Source organism: Macaca mulatta, chromosome 14, assembly GCF_049350105.2.
Source record: "Macaca mulatta isolate MMU2019108-1 chromosome 14, T2T-MMU8v2.0, whole genome shotgun sequence".
In the NCBI taxonomy this organism is placed as follows: domain Eukaryota; kingdom Metazoa; phylum Chordata; class Mammalia; order Primates; family Cercopithecidae; genus Macaca; species Macaca mulatta.
In genome coordinates, this window is record NC_133419.1 from 9454327 (window position 1) to 9472818 (window position 18492).

Genomic DNA, 18492 nt, shown 5'->3' on the forward strand with positions numbered 1-18492 from the left:
CTCGTCACCCAAATGCTTTATACAGAAGTCATCATCTGTCACATGCCAGAGGGTGCCCCTCATGAGTGGGAGAGTAGGGGCTGAACTGCTGAGTTCCCGCTGCATCCTGTTGCTATGCTGCCTGCATCCTTGGCAGGGAGAAGAGAAGAGATGGACTGCTGCGGAGGACCTGGCAATCGAGGACCCAGGACTTGAGGGGATGGGGGCTGATGGGGAAACCACAGGGTGTGGGAATTTAAGGATTAGTGACATTAGTAACATCAATTCCTCTCAAATTGTGTTTACAGCCTTTACTGGACTGTCCCAAGCATGGCCTGCTTTACAAAGCTGCTAAGAAGCACAGCTGAGTGCCCACCCTGACTCTGACTAGCTTACAGTGAAGCTTTGGGAAGTTATTTTCCGCTGAGCTCTTATTTTCTCATCCAGAAAATGCGGGGGTAGGATTTGGTGAGTTATAAAGTGCCTTCTAGCTCTGGCAGTCTGTGACTGGCCCTGCTCTTTCCGAGCAGGTCAGTGAGGCAATGACCCCGAAGGGGGCTGCCCAGAATCACCACAGGCTTCCTTTGGCTTGCCACCCTGCCCCAACCCCTCTGGCCACTGCTGCCTAGGGGTCTTTCTCCAACTTGCCACATTCTTGCTCAAATGTAGTTTAGCACCATGGATGGACAGCAGATTTGAATTTGAAATCAGCCCTGACATTACCCAGCTGGGTGACTTTTAGTAACTTTCCTTCCTTGAGCCTTAGTTGCCTCATCTATAAAACCAGAGCTGGACAAATCGATCAGCTTTGCTGGGGTTGATGACTTGAGGCCCTTTCAGGAGTCAGGTCCCTGTTATTCCAGGGCTAGGGAAGCACTCCAGCTCAGAATGGCACTCTGTAGCACAGGATGAGAATCACCCACTGACACCGTGGCCATGCAGCTCTGAAACAGACAGCAGCCCAACCCCCCGGCCCTGCCACCAAGCACATCTCAGGAGACCTCCACTGGTATAATTTCCCTTGGCCCTAAGAATCTCCTTCCCCAGTCCCTTTCCTTTGCGTTAGAAAAAGGCAAGCAGGGCTGAGTTTAGTGGTTTTAAAATTAGGGGTGTGGCCAGGCACAGTGTTTCATGCCTGTAATTCCAGCCCTTTGGGAGGCCTAGGCAAGCGGATCACTTGAGCTTAGCAGTTCAAGACCACCGTGGGCAACATGGTAAAATCCCATCTCTACAAAAAAATACAAAAGTTAGCTGGTCCTAGTGGTGCACCTGTGGTCCCAGCTACTCCGAAGGCTAAGGGGGAGGATGGCTTGAGCCTGGGAGGCTGGGAGGTGGAGGTTGCAGTGAGCCTAGATAACACCACCACACTCCAGCCTGGGTGACAGAGCCAGACCCTCTCAAAATAATAGCAATAAATAATAATAAAGTTAGGAGTGATCAGGCCCTGAACAGGGAAGTGTTCTGTCCAAGGTCACAGAGCAAAGAGAACCCAGGTGCCCACAACTCAGCCAAGAGTCTTGACCCCTCTGTCGTCAACTGCACACATGCTGCACACTCCACCAGCTCCTAGGCTTCTCTCCACATCTGACTTCTCCAGGCCTGGACTGTGGGTAGCTTTTTGGACAGAAAGAAGCAGAAAGCAGCAGGAGCTGCTCTCCAAGGACCACACCTCAAAGAGCAAGATCCCCAGGTGGGATCGCTCTGAGGCTTCAGGCAGGGGAGGCTGGCTTGAAAGCCGATCTCCAAGAGGGCGTGGCTCCAAAATGCTGGCAAATAAAGCCTGGAGAGCCAGCAACAGTCTGGAGACCAGCAGGAGGGACAGGAAAACTGCAAGCCGCTCTGTTCCTGGGCCTAGGAAGTGGTGAGCTCGCTGAGGCAGGAGGCGCTCTGGGGAGGGTCTGGGAATGTGGACAAGGGCCCTGCAGGCCAAGATGGGGCAGGTGGAGGGAGGAAGATGTTTGCGCTCCAGTTGGCGAAGGAAATTCCAGGGAAGGGAGAATCACTGCACAGAGGGCTGACACACAGGTCCTTTCCAGAGACAGCTGCTCACGCTCACACCCATACACACACACACAAAGGTAGATACAGGGAAAAGGCAGCACCACTCAGGCACACCACCTATCAGACCAGCCAGCCCTGGCTCACTCACCTGGAATGCAGTATTTAAAGAACTCACCATCCCACCTGCACACCCACATAGACATCTCCCCACTGTGTTTCAGATGCTCATGGCGTCCCCTCAAACCCTGGTTCTCTGTCTGCTGGTCCTGGCAGTCACTGAAGCCTGCGGCCAGGAGGCAGTCATCCCAGGCTGCCACTTGCACCGTGAGTACCTCTGGCAGCAGATGGCTAGGAGGAGTGGAGGTTCTGGGTGGGAGCAAAGAGCTGATAGAGTGGATGGTGGGGCAAGCAGTACCCTAGAGGGCCCCACACTGAGGCACAGGCAACAGGAGCTGGGGCGAGGCAAACCTTGGCAGAGGCGCCGTCTACTGCTTGCCTGTCTCCCTCTAGCCTTCAATGTGACAGTGCGAAGTGACCGCCAAGGCACCTGCCAGGGCTCTCACATGGCACAGGCCTGTGTGGGTCACTGTGAGTCCAGCGCCTTCCCTTCTCGGTACTCTGTGCTGGTGGCCAGTGGCTACCGACACAACATCACCTCCGTCTCTCAGTGCTGCACCATCAGTGGCCTGAAGAAGGTGAGGAGGGCCCGAGCCCGATGGATGGACGTTGGGGTTGGGGGAAGACGCGGGAGACAGAGATCTAAGACAGCCCTGAGACAGGGGACTGCAGCACAGACTCCCCTCTCCCGCAGGTCAGAGTACAGCTGCAGTGTGTGGGGAGCCGGAGGGAGGAGCTCGAGATCTTCACTGCCCGGGCCTGCCAGTGTGACATGTGTCGCCTCTCTCGCTACTAGCCCATCCTCTCCCCTCCTTCCTCCCCTGGGTCACAGGACTTGACATTCTGGTGGGGGAAACCTGTGTTCGAGCTTCAAAAACTGGAAGGAGCTCCAACCCTGCTGGTTACTTGCTGTGGAATTTTTTTAAATAAGGGAGGGTTGTTCCAGCTTTGACACTTTGTAAGATTTCGTGACTGTCACCTGAGAAGAGGGGAGTTTCTGCTTTCTTCCCTGCCTTTGCCTGGCCCTTCTAAACCAATCTTTATCATTTTACTTCCCTCTTTGCCCTTACCCCTAAATAAAGCAAGCAGTTCTTGAGTTTCTCTCTTTATTAAGTCTACCCACAGCCAGGGAAAGAGGGGTAGACCATGATTACTGTGACCCCCCCCTTACCCCCAGGACACTGTGAATCTCTTCTTGCCTGTGCCCTCACCCTCCCCCTGCCCAATAAATAAAAAGGGGACAAGGAAGTACACAGCAAGGGAGGGGAGGAGTGTGCACCCAGGACAGTGTCTGTGTAGAGGGTGAGCTGGGCGAGAATAAATAGACCATGGACCCCATGGTGGGGATGAGGAAGGACCTCACGCTGGCAGAGGCAGGGGCAGGCGAGGCGCTGAGTGCCCTTGCCCAAGGCCAGGAGCAGAGGGTGGGAGCCCGCCTGCAGCCCGGAGCCCAGCTTTGTGGGGCAGGGGAAGATCCCTGATGGCAGCTTCCTGGTCAAGCTTGCCCTTGTCAAGTCCTGCTGCGAGGGGCTGAGCATTCTGTTGCCAAGACCACCATTGCCTCTCCTCGTCTCCCCCCAGTGAAAGCTGGGCTGGGCAGGGAGTCCTCAGAAGCCACTCTGGCAAGGCCAGGGGTAGGTGTGTTTCTCTCTGGGCCCCTGGACAGGAGAAGGGATAGAGGGACTGACAGCTCTGGGTTTAGCTTCTCCCCTTCTGAGGTGCTGTCTAGCTCTGACCCCCACTGGTGGCCACCTGGGGTGTAAGCCGCTGGAGAGGGGCCTCCTTGGCCCCCTGGGTCCCCTGTAGCCGGCGTAGCCGCAGCTCCTCCAGACCTTGCCATAACTCCTGACGCTCCTGGGCCTTCTGCTGCTCCCTGGGGAGAGAGGGTGAGGCAGCTCCCTTTCCTGGGGCCCCCCACAGTCCAGACTCCCTCACTACCACCCCAGCGGCAATGGGAAGGCATGGAACCATTTTTGTTCTGTGACTCCATAAAAACCCTCTGCTGAGGGAAGAGAGCAGAGAGAGACAGATCCCAGCCTGCAGTCACGGAGAAGACGATGGGTGGGGCTCTGAGTGGTTCTGGCTTCTGTAGGAAGCTACAGGGATTCAGAACAAGTCCGAGCTACTCGAAGAATGATGGGAGGACACAGGGGCAGACAGGCATAGGATGGCATAGGATGGCATAGGATGGCAGGAGCACGCAGAGTCTGATCAGATAGGATTCGGGGTGGTCCTCAGGTTCCCTCCAGTCATGGGGGTCTGATTCCTCCCTGCTCTTCTCCCTTCCCCCACTCCCAGCCCCCAACACTCACTGCTGCTTTTCCAGCTTGTAGGAGGCCGTGAGCTCATCAAACAGCTTCCCATTCATCTCCATGAAGGTCTTGAGCACATTGTAGATCAGCGATACGATGGTTCTTGGCAGGGTCAAGGAGGGACGAGGAGATGAAACAGCTTTGGTTTGCCCACCTCTCCCTTTCCCTGCCCTTCACATGCAGCATTCCACCCTGAACACAAGCACTGCCCACTTCCCTGTCCTTTTCACCACCCCTGGGCCATCTTTTGACGCTTTCTCTGATACTCTCCAGCTAGGAGTAACCCTAGGGTCTGGACTGGCTGGCCCTGGTCCCAGTTTCTGTGAGTTAGGTCACGGCCTGGCACTCACTGGTTCCAGTGCTCCTTGGAGACTTGGTAGAGAGTCCCAAACACGGCAGGCAGCACAGTGTGGCAGTTGTCCTCAATGAGGCTTAGGATATACTCATTGTTCCAGAAATACAGAGCCCGCTCTGCAACCTGGGGCAGACAAGATGGCAGAGTGAGGGCAGTGGCTTCTCTCTGTGTGCAAGGTCTGGTGTCCATCACTACCTCAATGCCCAGGCCCCCTGACCTTCACACACCCCACCTTCAAGGCTCATCTGAGCCCTGGAGGAAGCAACAGTGTTGAAGGGAAAAGAGCATTAGATATGGAATCCAATGCTGCGGGGGAATCCTAACCACTACAGACTCTACTACGCCACGTGACCTTGGGAGAGGCATTTAACCTCCCAGCCTCAGTTTTCTCATCTGTAAAATGGGCTAATAATACCTATGTCCACAGGATGTTATAAGAATCCAATGAGATACTAGACTTTCAGGTGTTTAATGAACCGAAGGGCCAGAATCACTGTGAGGAAGACTTGACTTCCACTGGGTTATGACCCATAAGAACGAGAGGAAGTCTGCACGTGCCTGCAGTAGAACATGAGTTAGAGTTAGCTGGGATGGCGTGGGGAAGCCTGGCTGCATCCCAAAGCGAGTCTAATGAAATCTAAGGCCACTAGCAAAAGGGGAAAAGCGATAACAGTCCTCCATCCCATTATGGAGCACACTTCAGTTTACCAAACATGTTTACACTCACAATCTCTTCCATCCTCATCCCCACCCTGTGAAGAGGTTGTTGGCCCATTTTACAGCTGCAGAAGCTTAATCAGAATCAGAGTGGCGCAGTGATTTGCTCAAGGCCCCTCAGCCAGTGGAAGGCAGGTCGGAGGCTTCACCCTAGGTCTCCTGACCCTAAGTCCGGCATCTCCCCATTACCAGACCCGGGATTGGAGGAGAAACTGAGGGCAAAGGGAGCTGTATTAGGTCAGCTACCCAACCTTTCCAGGCCAGCCCTGCTCCCGTCCCCGCCTGTCCTGCCTCATACCTGGAAATGGGGGCTGGAAACACAGCGAGCCACCTGCTTAAAAAGGGGCTCCTGGATCTTCACAAACTGGGAGGGCTCGATGACATCAAGAATCTCTTCCATCTCCCCCAGAAACATCACCTGGGTGGGGTGGGGAGGGGAGTAGGGACAGAGGGGCAGCAGCTCACATCTCCCCCTACACATACACACACCTGACTGCCTTCTAGAGGCCGAGCCCTCCCAGCCTCCCTCTGGTGGGCATCAAAGCCCTTCTTCATACCTCCTTCTGGGTGCAGGTTTTTGGCCAGTATTTGAGCAGCCCCCGGATCACCTGTGGGAGGTAAGACAGAGAGGAGTCACGCCTGCAGAGGTGAGAGGCTGCCTTAGCCCCCAGAGGTACTCACGTGCTCCGTCAGAGTGGCATCCTTCTCCAGGAACTGCACCACACAGTATGCCAGCTGCAAGGGGGCAGAGGTGGAGAGAAGGAAGATGGGTCAGGAAGGCATCAGGTGCCAAGGACTTGCTGCCCAGGACAGAATGCCAGACACTGCTCCCCCACGGCCTGTTACTTTCTTATTCACCAAGCATTTATCACCTGTCTAGGATGTACCAGCCATGACACTCAGTGTGCTGGGAATACAACTATGATCTCACGGGGAGGGGGGACAGTCAACAAACTCATCTTTATAAATTTTGCAAAAGGTTCCATAATATGGCTAGTGTGGTGGCTCACGCCTGTAGCCCAAGCACTTTGGGAGGCTAAGGCGGCAGAATCACTTGAGCCCAGGAGTTTGAGACCAGCCTAGGTAACATAGCAAGACACTGTCTCTACAAAAAAACTTTTTTCTTTAATTAGCCAGGCATGTGGCATACATCTGTGGTCCCAGCTACTCGGGAGGCTGAGGAGGGAGGACTGCTTGAGCCCAGGAGGTAGAGGATTCAGTGAGCCATGTTCGTACCACTCCTCTCCAGCCTAGGCAACAGAGTAGGGTTTTGTCTCAAAAAAACAATTTTTGTATCAAAATCTCCCATAATAGATTTGTGTATCCAAATCTTTGGGAATATAGAGGGAGGAGAATTTCATTCTGCCAAGGGAGGATAGAGAAGAAAAGCCTGGCCTCACAGAGCTGATACCTGAGGTTAGCCTTAAAGTGCCAGTGGGAATTCTCTAAGGTAAATGGAACAGAATTATAAAAACAAAAATGGTGAGATAGGATCCCTGGAGGATCTGACCTCCAGGACCCACTGGCAACCCTGACTGTCTGGAGCCCCTGCTGCAGCGGGGCCAGGCCTGGGCCTCACCTGGGCGTGAAAGACAGACAGCGACTTGACAGAGTGCAGGGGGATCAGGACGCGAACCAGGAACTGCTTGTGCTCCGTCTTCAGGGGCAGCGCAAAGCCATTGATGATGCTGAGGAGGAGGCAGAAGAGAGGAAGAGGGCTCAGTTGACCTGGCCCCAGTCCCTCCTTCCAGAATCCGGAGCTCCAGTTGAGGCCCAGGGAGAATCACCTTCCTAGGATCTCCAGCAGCTCAGCCACACCATTGAAGTGCTCGAACTCATAGATGAACCTGCAAGAGAGGAACGCAGGCGGGCTCAAAGCAAGCAGGGTAGGCCCAGTGCCCCCTTAGGCATCCTGCCTGCCCACCCTCACCCGCACAGCACGCTCATCCAACTCCCCCCAGCCCAGAGGCCATGCTCCCTTCCCAACATCCCAAACCAGGCCCCATTGAGATCCCCGCCCCCCACACTGAAATGCCCTTCTCAGCCCAGCCACCTCTGCCACTGAGTCCCAAGCTCTTGCCAGTCAACCAAGAGAATGACAAACACTTGGCACATCTACTCTGTGCCACGTAAGTCTCAAAATTATCCAGGGAGATGGGGCTTATGAAATCCATCACACGGATGAAGAAACCAAGACTCGGCGGTTAAATGAAACAACCCTAATGTTAATAGGCAGGGAATCTAACAGACTTCAAGGTACTGGAGGACAGGGATCATGGCTCACCCATTTTGTAGCTAAAAACAATAACAACTGGCCGGGCACGGTGGCTCAAGCCTGTAATCCCAGCACTTTGGGAGGCCGAGACGGGCGGATCACGAGGTCAGGAGATCGAGACCATCCTGGCTAATACGGTGAAACCCCGTCTCTACTAAAAAATACAAAAAAAACTAGCCGGGCGAGGTGGCGGGCGCCTGTAGTCCCAGCTACTCGGGAGGCTGAGGCAGGAGAATGGCGTAAACCTGGGAGGCGGAGCTCGCAGTGAGCTGAGATCCGGCCACTGCACTCCAGCCTGGGCGACAGAGCGAGACTCCGTCTCAAAAAAAAAAAAAACAAAAACAAACAAACAAAAAACAATAACAACTAATGTTTCAGAGTCCAAGCCTCAGTCCAGTAGCTATGCTGAGTGCTTTGGAGGCAAGGCCCCATGTCATCTTGATGATGGTCCCTGAGTTAGTACAAGCAGCACCCCCATTTTTATCTTATCTTTGAGATGGAATCTTACCCTGTCGCCCAGGCAGGAGTGCAGTGGCACAATCTTGCCTTACTGCAACCTCCACCTCCCAGGCTCAAGGGATTCTCCTGCCTCAGCCTCCCAAGTAGCTGGTATTACAGGTGTTTACCACCACACTCAGCTAATTTTCGTATTTTTAGTAGAGACCGGGTTTCACCATAGTGGCCAGGCTGGTCTTGAACTCCTGATCTCAAGTGATCTGCCCACCTCCGACTCCCAAAGTGCTGGGATTACAGGCATGAGCCACTGCACCCTGCCAGCATTCCCATTTTAAAGACGAGCAAACTAGGAGAGAGCTTAAGTAATTTGCCCAAGTTCACCCAAATGTTGGAACCAAACTCAAATGTAGGCTATATTGCTTCAGAGCCATGGTCTCAACTATAAGGCCATGTGAGCCTTGATACCCAGTGTGTGCTGGTGCTCAGTGCACATTTGCAGAAAGAACCTCTCTCTGGGTCCTTATGGCTTGATAAAGGTCAAAAGATTTAGCTCCTAGGCCCCCGGACTGACCCAGTCCCTGCAAACCAGTTCATCTCTCTCGGCCTCTACTTTCTCATCTGTAAAATGGAAATAAATACCCATTCTCTGCTGGCTTCACAGACTTTGTATAATCAATATGTATTACGTTACTGAGAAACGGCTTGGAAAACAGAAGTTCCACAAGGGCCCCTGCAGCCCAGGAGCCTTTGCTTTTTGCTGTAGCAGTGTTCTTTTTTTTCTTTCCTTTTCTTTTTTTTTTTTTTCCGAGACGCAGTCTCCCTCTGTCGCCCGGGCTGGAGTGCAGTGGCATGATCTCGGCTCACTGCAAACTCTACCTCCTGGGTTCAAGTAATTCTTGTCTCAGCCTCCTGAGTAGCTGGGATTACAGGTGCCTACCACCATGCCCGGCTAATGTTTGTATTTTTATTAGAGACAGGGTTTTACCATGTTGGCCAGGTTGGTCTCAAACTCCTCACCTTAGGTGATCCACCCACCTCAGCCTCCCAAAGCACTGGCATTACGGGCATGAGCCACCACACACGGCCTTTGCCGCAGTCTTCTAACAGCCCTCTTGCCCTCTCCAGGTCTCTGCTGGGCAGGCAGCAGCCACTCACCGGAGGAAGATGTGGTTGCACTGTTTGCGGATGTAGGCCCGGAGACCCAGGAACTTGCCGTAGACCCGGTGCAGGATGGTCTTGAGGTACTCACGCTCCCGGGGGTCCTCACTGTCAAATAGCTCCAGGAGCTGTAGGAACCAGAGTCAGGGTCAGGGTCAGGGGAAAGGTCCACCCCGGGTTGCTTCCATCCTATCCCTGGCCCCTCAGAGAGCCTGCCCCTGCCTTGTGGTACCACCCAGCCTGGGCTCCCCACTTCACCATCAGGACAAACTTTTGATCCACATATCTCTTGGCCACGGAGGGCTGGAAGTCTGGGCTCTCCAAGAAACGCAGGAAAAACTCATATACCAGCTGGGGGAGGGGGACAGACAAAAAGGTGAGTTCAGTAACAGCCTCACCCACTCATTCCACCCTATGGCCCTCATCCAACCGTCTAGGGGTTAAAGAGGCCCTTTCCCCATGCCTTGGATCTCTCCGAAACTTGGATCTCTGTCTTCCCCAACCCTTCGGACCTGCAGGTGTGGCCACGAAGGCTCAAGGTTGGGCTCATCCTCTTCAGGGTCAAATTCAGGGTTCTCACTGGGCGGCAGAGTCCGGAAGATATTCACTGAGATCTGAGTGGCAGAGGTGGGGTTCATTAAGGAAAAGCCCTTGAAGCCGGAAGCCAGGGAGTCCCTCATTCAAAATTCTTTCTTCCTTTCTTTTTTTTTTTTCTTTCCCAAGACAAGGTCTCGCTCTGTTGCCCAAGCTGGAGCACAGTGGTGCAATCTTGACTCACTGCAACCTCAACCTCCCAGGCTCAAGCCATCCTCCCACCTCAGCCCTCTGAGTAGCTGGACTACAGTAGCACACCACCATGCCCGGCAAATTTTTTAATGTTTGTAGTGATGTAGTCTCACTGTCAGGCTGGTCTCGAACCCCTTGCCTCAAGTGATCCTCTTGCCTCAGCCCAAAGTGCTGGGATTACAGATGTGAGCTGCTGCTCCCGGCCCTCATTCAAAGTTCTAACAGGTTGATTTCAGCACCTGCCCCAGCAAGCAGTTCATTCCTTGGGCAATCATCACCTGAACGCCTAGTTCGTGCAAGACCTGGGCCAGGGGCTGGGAACCCAAGGGTGAATGGGACACATCCCTGCCTTCTAGGCAGGTGCAATCCAGTGAGGAGAACAAGGTTGGAAGCTGTGAGGTCTATGGGCAGGAAAAGAGAGATTTCCAGCTTGGGCATTGAGAGCAGCTTCTCGGCAGAGGCAGCACCTGAGCCTCTGGGGTAGAGCACTCCAGGCCTCAGGCAAGTATAAGCAAAGGTGTGAAGGTGGGGCAGGCCCGGAGGCATTCAGTGGGTGTCGGGCAGCAGCGGGTCACGGGGAAGGAGGACGTGGACTAAGGCCAAGCCGATGAGTGCAGGGTTATTCTCCACGCAGGGGTCCTGTGGACAGGTCACGGGGCTCACGCACCCTCTTGGCTGACCCTTGGAGCCTGGGTGGCAGGTGCTTACCATGCGGATGATGTCTGGGTAGACGGGCTCGATGAGGACACCCCGGGTACTCCCCACACACTCCACCAGCTCGTTGAGGGCCGCCCGCTTCACCTCCTTCCCCTTGAGGTCAGCCACACAGTCCAAGAAGTCAAACATCACCCCACACTGGGCAAGCTTCCGGCTCAGCAGCTCGTGCAGCTCAGAAGCTGGCACATCTGGGGAGGGGAGGGCATCCTGAGCCTGAACCCCAGCTCCCCCCGCTGCCCCAGCTCTGGGTGGGACAGACCCTCCTAATCTCCAGGGCAGTCTCTGCTGCCCCCAGCCCCCATGCTCTTGTGCCATCTCCTGCTCCTTGCAGACGGCAGACAACTACTGTCCCTTCCTCCGTTCCTGGGGGTTGAGGGTTGCTTTTCTTCCTCCTAATCCAGGCTCAGAGAGTACGGTGGCCCGATTTTTAAAACGAGATCACAAATCCTGGATGCAGAGGCTTTCCACAGGTGCCCCAAACAGCTGCTGCCTCCCTCTCAGGTGGCACCCTGTTCTAAGGGCCAGAAATGGGGAGGGGTTCAGGGCCAAGGATCTCTATGGTGTCCTCAGGCTTGGCCAGTCTGGCCCCTGTGGCCCAGGGCTGGGGAAGGGAGCTACGTGGTGATCCCAGGGAACCCTGCCAAGAGCCTGCTCCCGGGATCCGGCAGCTGGCTGGGCTGATAGTGGCCCCTGGAACCCAGGCTATGGGCCCCACCCTTGGCCCTGGTCTGCCCCTAGGGTGGCGCCACCTTCGGATGTCCCACCTCCAAGGATGACAGGCCAGTCAGGCCATGCGTCAGCAGAGAGGGCTGGAGGGCTGGGGTCAGTTCTGACGGCATAGAACCTAGCCTGGAGGGGTATCCAAACTCTCTCTCTTGGCAGTTGCCTGCTGCCTCCCACCCCACCCCACGGCCCTGCTGGTCCCCTCGGGGGCTCGGTTCCCCTGGTGGCCAGCAGCCAGCTCACCTTTGAGCAGGGGCAGTGGCGTGAGCTCCTGCTGGTTGCTCTGATAGCGGAACTGAGAGGAGCTGTGGGAGCGCCGGGGCCGGGCTCTGCGGAGCGAACGGCGGGAGAAGCCGTCCACCTTGTCGGGTGGGGGCACAGGCGACAGCCCGGGGGAGGAGGGGCTGGTGGGGGTGCTTGCAGGGGGCAGCTTCGTCTCCATGGCGGTCAGGCGGCAGGTCAAGCTTTCAGAGCCCCGGGGGTTCTCTCTGGGCCTGGGAGGTGCTGGGTGAGACTGGACAGACTAACTTGGTCCCATCCTGTCCGGTCGTGGGGGGGGGGCACAACCACAGTCCTGGGCCCCCCCCCAGGGCCTCCGGCAACTGCCCAGTCCTGGGGGGCAGGCAGGGTAGAAAGGAGGATGGCTCAGGCCTCAGATCCTTCCTAGGGGTCCTGAAGAGTCCAGTTAGGGTTCCCACCCTGGCTCTTTTGAAAACGAAGTCAGGCAGAAAGGTCAGCAAGAAAGAGACAGAGAAAGCCCGTCAGTTCCTCAGGAGAGCCGGCAGGCTGTGTGGAGCGCCAGGTCTTTTCCCTCCTATCCTTGCCCAGACCCTAAAATAGGGGTGCAGCCCCCTCCCATCCTGGACATGTTCCTCCCTTCTCTCAGACAGAAAGGCTCCAAAACAACCCCTCCCAGAATAGGGCCTATCCCCCAAGCCAGCCCCGACTCAGAATGGAGCCCCGATCGTCATCCCTGCCCTTTTCAGAATGGAACGCATCGCTGCTCCACTAACCCCGGCCTCTTGGGACAACCCCAAGACTGGAGGTGCTGTCCCGATGCCACCCCGCTCCTAGAACCCGGCACCCTCCCCCACCTCAGCTCCTCCTTCCTGGCCCCCCAAACCTCATGGGGTGGGGGACACTCACTTCTCGGAAACCCAGACTTCGGTCGCCAACCCGCGGGGGCTGCCCGTGGGGAGGGCGACAGCCGTTCAGGGCCCCTTCGTAGCGGTTCCGCTCGGGGCGCTGGGGCTGGGCGGCGGCGCTCCTGGGTTCTCTCCCGGGCTCCGGGGGGGCTGGAGCATGCCCCCAACTCAGCCCCGGGCCGGGACCGGGCGCTCGGCGGGCTCTGCACCGGCCTTCGCAGCGCGCGGATCTCCGCTGAAGTCCTGGGACTCCGACCCAGCGCGGTGCAGCGCAGCGGGAGCCCCGGCTCGGCTCCGTGCGCACCGGCACCCGCCGCCCAGCTGCTCAGGATGACATCAAGTCACCTCCCCCCGCCCGGCCCGCACCTCCCCGCGGGCTGAAAGTGGGGGCTGCGTCAGGAAGGCCCGGGGCCGCTGGGAGATGTAGTCCCCGTGCCGTTTAAAGTGAGCTGCCAGACCAAAGGGGACACCCTTGAGGGCAGACTCTGGGGTGAAGGCCGAAGCTTTTGAAGCCAGAGAGCAGAGTGGGATGGGCTCTAGCTGGGGGCGGGAAGCGTGGATTCTGGAAGGGAGGCAGAATAGCGAAAGAGGAGGGCTTAGGAGTTTGCACCAGAAAAGTGGGGTGATGCCAGGACACTGACAGGAAGGAGTCGCAGCCAGCTATGCCAGGCCCACAGATTTGGCCTGGGCCTTCTATGCCCTAGGCCATCCCCCTAGGAACCTCACCCTCACCCCAGAACCAAGAGACACTTCAGAAACCCCTTGGAAACCAGCACTGGACTAGTTAAAAGTCTTCTATGAGTCAGTGCTTGCTGGGAGGGGTGTGGTGCACTCAAGGCTGCTGGGAAATGCAGTCCATCCTCAGGCCTGCAGTCCCCCTCCCGTCCCTTGCTGTCTATAGTGACATCATGGTCTCCAGTTTAAAGGGCCAGTCCTGGAGTGGCAAAGCCCGAGAGGAGGTTTTCTCCTGGAGCTGCCACCTCATCCCAGGCAGCCTGGCCTTCCCGGATGGACCTTTCAGCCCCGCTGGGCCCTAAGATGTGCTGGGTGGGACAGTGTCTCTTGCTCAAAATCCCACTGCTGGTGTGCAAGGCAGGAGTTCGGCATGCTGACCAAAAGTTCCCAGCCTGCAGTCCTGGGCCCCCTCCTAGGATCCTGGACCCCAACACTCTTTATAGCCCTGAACTCCATCCCACTACACTGCTGTGAAATCTCCACCCTGAAATGTTGCCTGGATAAGCAGCTGGTCCACGGTGAGCAGCAGGAAAGGGTGATGAGACCAGGTAATGAGGTCCAGGAAGGGGCTAGGGGCCTTTTCAGAGTCTGCCCCATCCTGCTTTGGGTCTTGGTGACCACTCAGTGCTCCAGTGGAACCGCCCAGCCATCCTCCCGGAATGGCTTGCAGAGGAAGCCTGGGTGTGCGAGAGGTGCCCATCTACCAAAGCAACAGAAGACAGAGGCCTGCACTGAGGGCCGCAGTTCACCAGGCTGGGGTCCAGGACCCCAGCACTGGAGACCCAGCAAGTGCTCTGCTTGCTCAGGAACCTCCGGCAGCCTTGCCCATCCGGCCCTTGGTGTCCCTGTCTGTCCGGTGGGAATCCATGATCTCCCTCCTTGCCCACCTCCCAGGCTCTTCTGCATCCCTGAACAAGCTGAGGGAGGGCAGGCCCACAGAGCCTCTGCAGCCAGGCAAGGACCCTGAGGCCAAGAGAGGAGAAGCGCCTTGCCCAGAGTCACACAGCGTGTCATCAAAAGTTGGGGCCAGAGGGCAGGCCTCCACCTCCCAGATGGCTGCAGCCCACCTCCACAAGCCCCCTGGGTACCAGTGCCCTGGTCTCAAGGCTAGACTGACCACACAGGACTGGTGTTTTATATAAAGGAAGTGCTAAGGCCAGGTGTGATAGCTCACACTTGTAATCTTGATACTTTGGGAGGCTGAGGTGGGAAGATCACATGAGCCCAGGAGTTAGAGGCTGCAGTAAGCCATGATTGTGCTGTCGCACTCCAGCCTGGGTGACAGAGACCGTGTCTCAAAAATAAAACAAAAACAAAAGTGCTCCATTTGAGAACTGGGGCACTGAAGAGTAGAGGAGAGGCATAAGACTTTTGGAAGAAAAAAACTTTTTTTTTTTGAGATGGAGTCTCGCTCTGTCGCCCGGGCTGGAGTGCAGTGGCGCGATCTCCACTCACTGCAAGCTCCGCCTCCCAGGTTCACACACCATTCTCCTGCCTCAGCCTCCCAAATAGCTGGAACTTCAGGTAACTGCCACCAAGTCCAGCTAATTTTGTTGTGTGTTTTTAGTAGAGATGGGGTTTCATGGTGTTAGCCAGGATGGTCTCAATCTCCTGACCTCGTGATCCGCCCGCCTCGGCCTCCCAAAGTGCTGGGATTACAGGCGTGAGCCACCGTACCTGGTTGAAAAAAAAGACTTTTGAAGTGGTGGCATTTGAACTGGGTCTCGAAATAGGCACAGTGTCACTTGGGGGTATGCAAGGTTGAATATTCTTTTTTTTGTTTTTGAGAGAGAGTCTCACTCTGTCACCCAGGCTTGAGTGCAGTGGCACCATCTCGGCTCACTGCTGCAACCTCTGCCTCCCGGGCCCAAGCAGTCCTCCTGCCTCAGCCTCCCAAGTAGCTGGAAACACAGACATGCGCCATCATGCCGGGCTAATTTTTGTTTTTTTGGTAGAGACAGGGTTTCGCCATGTTGCCCAGGCTGGTCTCAAACTCCTGAGCTCAAGTGATCCATTTGCCTCAGCCTCCTAAATGCTCCTAATTACAGGTGTGAGCCACTGCACCTGGCTTTTTTTTTTTTTTTTTTTTTTTTTTTTGCAGTGGCGTGATCCTGGCTCACTGCAACCTCTGCCTCCCGGATTCAAGCAATCCTCCCACCTCAGCCTCAGTCCGGAGTAACTGGGACCACAGGTGCATACTACCACTCCTGGCTAATTTTTTGTATTTTTTGTAGAGATAGGGTTTTGTCATGTTGCCCAGACTGGTCTCTAACTCCTAGGCTCAAGTGATCCTCCCACCTTGGCCTCCCAAAGTGCTGGGACTACAAGTGTGAGCCACCATGTGTGGCTTTTACCACAATTTAAACGAAATGCATTACATTATGTTATATGCAACAACAGATATATGTTCAAAACAAAAAAAACAGTCACCCATTTTAGTTGTACAATGTATAGATGAAGTTCCATGTATTTATAGATGAAGTTTGTTTTTTGAGGTGTGTCCAGATCCCCCTGTTCTCCTGGCTGCCCCTGAGCTACCTAGAGGAGCTTCTCTGGCCTGGACACCTAGTTCCCTGCCATCTGCCTGGGATCTCCTTCCTCCACTCCACCCAGCCTTGAGGGATGGCTGCTCTTCCTCCATAAAAACCCTTCCCTCTGATAAAACCCAAGCTTTCCACCCAGGACAGAGTCAAAAGCCACAGTCCCCAGGCCACCTCCGTGATCCCTTTCTCACCGAGAGGGTGGGCCATCCATGGGGGAAGGGAGAGACTCCTTCAGGGCCCCTGAGGCCTAAAGCACACAGTTTACCTGATGAGTTTTCGCCTAATCTAAGGTAGGAAGGATGCCCCCGGGAGCTCACCCCTGGGCAAAGCCTGGCCCTCCCCGTTTTCTCTCTATGGGGAGGAATCCTGGCCCCAAACTTCCCCAGACCTCTTGACTGGAATCCAGTTGTCCAGTAGAAGAAGTCCCTAAATGCAGTGGCCAGGGCCAGTGTATTTGTTAGAACTGCTGGACCTAGGCCAGGTGCAGGGGCTCACGCCTGTAATCCCAGCACCTTGGGAGGCAGAGGCAGGCAGACTGCTTGAGACCAAGAGTTCAAGACCAGCCTGGGCCACATGGTGAAACTCCATCTCTACAAAAAAATAGAAAAATTAGCTGGGCATGGTGGCATGAGCCTATAGTCCCAGCTACTTGGGGAGGCTGAGGTGGGAGGATTGCTTGAGCCCGGGAGGCAGAGGTTGCAGTGAACTGTGATCATGCCCCTGCACTCCAGCCTGAGCAAGAGGTACTGTCTCAAAAAAAAAAAAAAAAAAAAATTACATATAGAACTGCTAGACCTAAGGCTGGGCATGGTGGCTCACACCTGTAATCCTAGCACTTTGGGAGGACTAGGCGGGCAGATCACAAGGTCAAAAGTTCGAGACCAACCTAGCCAACATGGTGAAACCCCGTCTCTACTAAAAATACAAAAATTAGCCAGGCGTGGTGGTGCGCACCTGTAATTCCAGCTACTCAGGAAGCTGAGGCAGGAGAATCACTTGAACCCAGGAGGTGGAAGTTGCAGTGAGCTGAGATCACACTATTGCACTCCAGGCTGGGAGACAAAAAACAAAAAACTGCTGGACCTAAAGTGGGGCTTGAGACTGCGCTGCAGAATGCCCCATGGGGTTCCCAACACCACCTTTCCTCCCAAGAGAATATCGTCCCCTTTACTGTGCCAGGATTTTTTGATTACTCCTTTAGCTCCTCCTCCGAGGCTAGGTTGGGGAATAACTGTCTCTGGAGTTGGTTTTCTACGGAGCTTGTCTGGGGAAGTATCTTTGCGTCCTCTCAGTTCTATCTGATCTTCTGCTGCGGCACACTCACGGCACTGGGAATTAGAGCTCAGGAATGGTCCTGCAGGCACCAACTCCTAAGAGATGGATGTGCCCACCAGTTAAGTTACAAGAGACAGATGTGAGGCAGATGTGTTCGCTCTCCTCCCTCACTGGAGGAGAGCAAACGCCCAGAGTGGCTCCAGGGGCCTAGAAAGGACAACTTTTCTTGGACCAAGAGAATATCCCCTTCTATCCCCACCACCTTTGGAAGGGAGAAGTGGTGTTTTTTCTTTTTTCTTTCCTTTTTTTGTTTTTGAGATGGAGTCTTGCTCTGTCGCCCAGGCTGGAGTGCAGTGGTGCAATCTTGGCTCACAGCAACCTCTGCCTCCTGGGATCAAGTGACTCTGGCCACCTCAGCCTTCCAAAAATGCTGGGATTACACGAGTAAGCCACCGTTCCCAGCCTCTTTTTTCTTTTTATGATTTCTGAATCTTAATGCTTTTTCATTCATTCGCTCCACAGCACTTAGGCACGTAGCCTTGGTCTCCTCTCCCTTAAGAATGGGGATATTAATAGAACCTCCCTCACGAGCATATGGTGAACAGCAGAGCAGATGAGATCGTGCATGTAAAGTAACAAGCCCAGGGCCTAGGACATCACACAGGCTTAATTCATGGTGGCAATTATATTTACTATTAATTTTTTTTTTTAGACAAGATCTCCGTCTGTCACCCAGGCCGGAGTGCCATGGTGCATTCATGACTTCACTGCAATTTCAAACTCCTGGGCTCAAATGACCACATGTACGCACCACCACGCCTGGCTAATCTTTTGAAACTTTTTTTTTTTTTGTAGACACAGGGATTCAGCTATGTTGCTCAGGCTGGTCTCAAACTCCTGGGCTCAAGCAATCCTGCCTCAGCCTCCCAAAGTGCTGGGATTACAGGAGTGAGCAACCCAACCCGGTCTATTATTATTAATGCAATAATCAGTTGGTGAGCACAGTACTGCCCCCGGCCTGCCATGGAAGAAGGCAGAGCTCTCGATTCCTTCCACAAGCACTTTCTTTTTCTTTTGAGACGGAGAGTGCAGTAGCACAAACTCTCGGCTCACTGCAAGCTCCACCTCCCAGGTTTACACCATTCTCCTGCCTCAGCCTCCCTGGTAGCTGGGACTACAGGCGCCCGCCATCACGCTC

The 18492-nt window shown here is 55.0% G+C and overlaps 2 protein-coding genes across 7 annotated transcripts; one reads left to right on the top strand and one right to left on the bottom strand.

Moving 5' to 3' along the window:
- The first annotated feature begins 311 nt into the window (after positions 1-311).
- Positions 312-3193, top strand: GPHA2 (glycoprotein hormone subunit alpha 2). Of its 2 annotated transcripts, none has more exons than XM_028832810.2 (4): positions 312-447; positions 2202-2304; positions 2491-2675; positions 2792-3193. In XM_028832810.2, the coding sequence occupies exons 2-4, from the start codon at positions 2202-2204 to the stop codon at positions 2891-2893; spliced, it is 390 nt and encodes a 129-aa protein (XP_028688643.2). In that variant the 5' UTR covers positions 312-447; the 3' UTR covers positions 2894-3193.
- On the bottom strand, positions 3190-13084 carry PPP2R5B (protein phosphatase 2 regulatory subunit B'beta). Of its 5 annotated transcripts, none has more exons than XM_015113833.3 (14): positions 12743-13084; positions 11840-12301; positions 10865-11061; positions 9883-9984; positions 9629-9721; positions 9368-9498; positions 7269-7328; positions 7061-7169; positions 6163-6216; positions 6039-6089; positions 5780-5899; positions 4760-4887; positions 4410-4511; positions 3190-3970 (listed from the first exon to the last, which is right to left on the bottom strand). In XM_015113833.3, the coding sequence occupies exons 2-14, from the start codon at positions 12036-12038 to the stop codon at positions 3823-3825; spliced, it is 1494 nt and encodes a 497-aa protein (XP_014969319.1). In that variant the 5' UTR covers positions 12039-12301; positions 12743-13084; the 3' UTR covers positions 3190-3822. The 5 variants fall into 5 exon arrangements, with proteins under 5 accessions (XP_014969319.1, XP_077818523.1, XP_077818524.1 ...); XM_077962397.1 differs by having other exon boundaries at positions 10865-11080; positions 11784-12301; XM_077962398.1 differs by lacking the exon at positions 6163-6216.
- Positions 13085-18492: the final 5408 nt, after the last annotated feature.